The sequence below is a fragment of the Diaphorina citri genome, unplaced genomic scaffold (assembly GCF_000475195.1).
Source record: "Diaphorina citri unplaced genomic scaffold, Diaci psyllid genome assembly version 1.1 scaffold67, whole genome shotgun sequence".
NCBI lineage: Eukaryota > Metazoa > Arthropoda > Insecta > Hemiptera > Psyllidae > Diaphorina > Diaphorina citri.
In genome coordinates, this window is record NW_007377504.1 from 78,679 (window position 1) to 83,529 (window position 4,851).

General features: G+C 38.8%; 2 protein-coding genes across 4 annotated transcripts in view; one reads left to right on the top strand and one right to left on the bottom strand.

Moving 5' to 3' along the window:
* The window catches only part of LOC103519668 (growth hormone-regulated TBC protein 1-A-like), a 4,656-nt gene extending 3,964 nt beyond the window's left edge, over positions 1–692 (bottom strand). For all 3 annotated transcript variants that reach the window (XM_008484760.2, XM_017448387.2, XM_017448385.2), the window contains exon 1: positions 413–692. In XM_008484760.2, coding sequence (XP_008482982.1) covers positions 413–664 — 252 coding nt within the window. In that variant the 5' untranslated portion in view covers positions 665–692. The remainder of the gene's footprint in view (positions 1–412) is intronic.
* Positions 693–1,773: 1,081 nt separating this feature from the next.
* On the top strand, positions 1,774–4,237 carry LOC103519741 (alkyldihydroxyacetonephosphate synthase, peroxisomal-like). Its single transcript, XM_008484830.3, has 5 exons — positions 1,774–1,862; positions 2,375–2,505; positions 2,660–2,774; positions 3,165–3,253; positions 4,208–4,237. The coding sequence occupies exons 1-5, from the start codon at positions 1,835–1,837 to the stop codon at positions 4,235–4,237; spliced, it is 393 nt and encodes a 130-aa protein (XP_008483052.1). The 5' UTR covers positions 1,774–1,834.
* Positions 4,238–4,851: the final 614 nt, after the last annotated feature.

Sequence of the window (4,851 nt, forward strand, 5' to 3'; positions counted from 1 at the left end):
ATCAAGAAACCTGCCAAAATATGCACTCATCTAGGTTCTCCTGTTTGTGTCACAGAAGGTCACACAGCATTTTTCAACCTCTAACTAATGTTCTCTCCTGAAATTTGTAGCCAAAACCAAATGTCAGTCCAAAGCAATCACCTAAGGCTGTTTGAGAGGCTGACGAAAAACGCCGACCCCGTCTGTACACGGGAAAAGGCGAAGAAAAAGAGTGTAGGATAGGTCAATTTTTATCTTTTTTCCCCATATTTCTAAGATTATATTTTACCTGACAGTAGCCAATATTCTTCTCGTCCAGCGCGAACGAAAAACGCCGACCCCGTCTGTACACGGGAAAAGGCGAAGAAAAAGAGTATAGGATAGGTCAATTTTTATCTTTTTTCCCCACATTTCTAAGATTATTATATTTTACCTGACAGTAGCCAATATTCTTCTCGTCCAGCGCGAACACCTTCAGTATCCGCGACAACTGTTGCTGATGCTCCAGGGAGTTCCGGAAGAAGATGTTCTCCGGAAATGTTCGGGGCAGATCGGTCCGGATCGTTTCTCCGATGTCCGGATCGAGGATTTTGTTGTTCAACATGAACGCGTAGTAACCTCCAGTGCCGTAGTGTCGGGTCTGATGGGTGACCTTTTTCAGCGTATCCGCCTCTGAGATGATCATCCAGATCTGAATACAGAAAAATCAAAAGTGAATACCGAAAAATCGAAAGTGCTTGGGGAAAAAAAGAACAAAAGAATGGGACAACATTATACAACAAGAAAATTTTATAAGAAGAATGAATTGCCATTGACCTGAGCTCTTTCCTCCTCAGTTGACACAAAATTGAGCTATTTTTGCTAAAGTTTTAGACGAGGAGATTTATTGAGCTTGTAAAAGATTTGTTAGATGAAATAAAATAATAATAAATAAATAAATAAATAATAAGTTTATCTGGAGGGAAGGGGAGAGAGACCTCTTTCTTTTCTTATACATACCTAGTATGCTTTATTTCCGCTTCTTCCTTCTTCTTCTTCTTCTTCTTGTACATACCCTTCTTTCTTCCCTCTATTTTTTCAGATTCTTCTTACTCAAATGCTCTTCTTCTTCTTTTTCTTCTTTTTCTACTTCTTCTTCTACATTCCTCTTTTACTTCTTCTTCTCCTTCTTCTTCTTCTTCTTCTTCTTCTTCCTCCTCTTCTTCTTCCTCCTCCTCTTCTTCTTCTTCTCCTCCTTCTCTTCTCCTTCCTATTGTGTAACTTTTCCTTACAAACTTTTCCTCTCCATTTTTCCCATTCTTCTTCCTTTTTGTTAGAATTACCTTCTTACCTGCTTACCTAAGTACCTACAGAACAACATACCTAAAAATCGCCGAGCAATAATAAGAACACAAGAAGAGGAAAAACTTCCTTCTCCTCTCCTTTTTTCCTGAATTTGACTCCAAAACTGCCTCATTATGTTAAGGCGGTCTACCTTATAGAATTTAGATTGTGAAAACGACATCTCCACCAAAAATGACATTGTGATGATGGCACCTCCACCAAAAATGACATGGTAAATTAGATTGTGAAAATAACATCTCCACCAAAAATGACATGGTGAATTAGATTGTGAAATTGACATCTCCACCAAAAAAGACATTGTTATAATGGTATCTCCACCAAAAATGACTTGGTGAATTAGATTGTGAAATTGACATCTCCACCAAAAATGACATTGTTATAATGGTATCTCCACCAAAAATGACTTGGTGAATTAGATTGTGAAATCGACATCTCCACCAAAAAGGAGCTCCTTACAGATGGACTGAAGAAGTTGTATGTCACCAAGATACTGGGCTTCAGAGATGACGAAATGTGCGCTGCTACTGTGCTGTTTGAAGGTAAACCATACCCCGTGTCTAACCTTTGGTGCGCGGTCACGACCGTAGACCATTGACCCTCGCCGCACCGAGATCATAGCAGAAAAAATACTCAGCTCAATTTCTTGATTTTATGCGGAGCTATGGTCAAGACTCCGTTGAGGATGCTTCTATTCATAAGTATGGTTTATTTTCTCTTGTGTCGGTACTAGGCGAGGATTGGTGGTTGGTTCTCCGTTGTGGACACACCTACTTAGACGAGCGGAAAGTCTGTCAAGTACCTACCCAACCCAATCTAAAAAAGTACCTCTATGCCAATCTTGTTAGCTTAGGGGGTGGCCTGCCTTGTAGTTCTGTCCACATATAGTCGATAAGAGACACGATACTTCCCATTTAGGTGCTGGCTCAACACAAGAACACCAGAAAGTAACCCGTAGAAATATTTGCAATCGAAAAACGAGTACAAATTTTTGTCAATGGTCGGACTCGAACCCGGAACCTTCTGCATGACAACATGGCTCTTCTTGTTTTAGGTGATCCTGAGGATGTGAAGAATAATGAGGACAAGATCTACTCCATTGCGAAGAGATATGGTGGTATTCCTGCTGGGGAATCTAATGGACGTCGCGGTTATATGTTGACATATATTATTGCCTATATTCGGGTAAGTGTTTCCACATAATAAAAAGTCTATGAGATTTTAGGCTGACATTTGGTTTCGGTTACAAATTTTACCAGTGGATGCCCTTTGCACTCAACCTTTGCTATTAGCAAGGGCATTGACTCTAGGCTGTTGTTAATTTCAATTGATATTTCAGGATTTTGCGTGTGACTATTACTTCATTGGAGACTCGTTCGAAACTTCTGTACCCTGGGACAAAACAGTCCTCTTGTGTATCAATGTTAAGAAACGGCTAACTCGGGAGTGTACAGGTAGGTGGCTACCGGTGTTGGTAAAGTTGTTGTATATGTAAAGTCCCTTTCTCACTTGTCGTGAGTTTCATTCGATTTTTTTGCCAGCCTAGTTAGCTTAGTTGGTAGGATAAAATCCGCCCGGGCGGATTTTATCCTACCAACTAAGCTGATGGGATAATGTTCGTTCTCGGAACGGCTGGGTTTCTTCTATCCTGTGTTCCTTCTCTCTTCGATTTCGGGAGGGTAAGACCATAGCAGTTACAGTTCCCTCTGTCAAACCTCTTAAAAAAAAAAAAAAATCGGATGAAACTCACGAGAAGTGGGAACGGGCTCTTATCCTATAGGAAAGAAAGATATTTTTTTTTCTTTGGTTTAATCCTGGATATGGTAGACCTCCGAATATTTCAGACCGCGATCTGTCACTCTCAGACGGTCTGAGCGTGCGTGGCGGACATCAGACTTACTCTCCTAAACAGTTTTCAAAGATAAACAGACAGGTAAGTAGATAGGTACATATTGTCTTCAGTTTGTTCTGCATCTAACAGTTGGAAAAGCGTAGGATTTGAAATTTTGAAGAGAAAATTTAGAAAAAAGTTTCTCTTTTCGTAAAAAAAAAGTTCCAACTTTTTTAAAACTCCAAAAGTTTGAATGCCATGAGAGAAAAGGATTTTTTTTAATATGCAGCAGAATCGTTAGATAAATACGGTCGAGATTAGATAAATAAAAGGACATTTTTTTCTCTGCTTTTTCCTCTTTCTTCTTTTTTTTCTTCTTCTTTATTTTCTTCTTACTCTTTTTCTTCTTCTTTCTCCCCTTTCCCTTTATTCTCTCTCCTACTTATTATTATTATTTCCTCCATTCCTCTTATCTTTCTTTATCTTATCTCTCCTCCTTTCTCCTCTTTCTTTATCTTCTTCTTCTTCTTACCTGCTTACCTAAGTACCTACAGAACAACATACCTAAAAATCGCCGAGCAATAATAAGAACACAAGAAGAGTTTAAAGCGGTAGGTACCCAAATCTAATTAAGAGCTTACTGGCTTACTGAGCTTACATCCCCCCCAATCCGTTCTAGTAAGCTTCACAAAGTGGTAAGCCACTGATAAGCTCTTCCTAGAGTCGGAAAATACTCCGTGCGAATTATGAAATCTTAATGATGCAACGTGCAACGTGCAGCACAGTGGTTTACCTGGAAAGCCGAAAGCAGGTTGTAGGTACAGTAGAACCTCAATTATTTCAATTCATTGGGACCGGGGGTATTAGGTAGTTGAAATGATCGAGGTTGAAATGTTCACTTTATATGATCTTTTCCTCTGATGAGATATGATTATCCTTTGAAAAATTGAAAAAACAATGGATTTTGGAGTTGAAATAATCGAGGTTCTACTGTATGTTTTAACTGTATGTAACCGAGCTACAGCTTATTAACTTTCTGTTGTCTGCTTTCCATAGGCTGGTAAGACCACAATCCGAATTAGCTAAAACAAGCCTTAATTTTGATTGCTTATTCCGAGAGTTATTATTAAGCAATCCAAATTTAAGCTTTAATGGAGCAGTTGCAAATGGGTAAAAATTATTAATAAATGGTCGATTCCTACGTAAAAAGTTGTGAAAAATCCAAATCTGAGGTCAAAACTCCGAAGAAGTAACTTTAAAAGGTCGAAAATTCATTTTTTTTAACTGCCGTTCTAATGAAAAAGTTCAAAGAGTTGTGAACTATTTACTGTCCTGTCCGGTACTTTTTGAAGCATTTCACCTCCTCTCTTCCTTTAAAAATACCTACCTAAAAAAAACACCTCCACATCTAAAAGCGTCCACCTCCAACATGTCCGAGAAACTTTTTTTTTTCCCATTTCCTCTCAAGTTTGTCGACTCCACAAAAGTCTAAATGGAGCTTTCGATTTTCAGCTTTCCTTTTGTCCGCCCTGAAAAATGACCGAAATAAAACACTTGTGTGTGAGAAGTTTGCAAGTTTTGTCGTTTTCCGAATGGGGTTTCTCTGTTTCATTATTATTCCTTTCGTGTTGATTATGTATGAGAAAGAGTTTACTGTGATGATGGAGATGTAGAAGGGAAAGGAGGACGAGGAGAAGAAA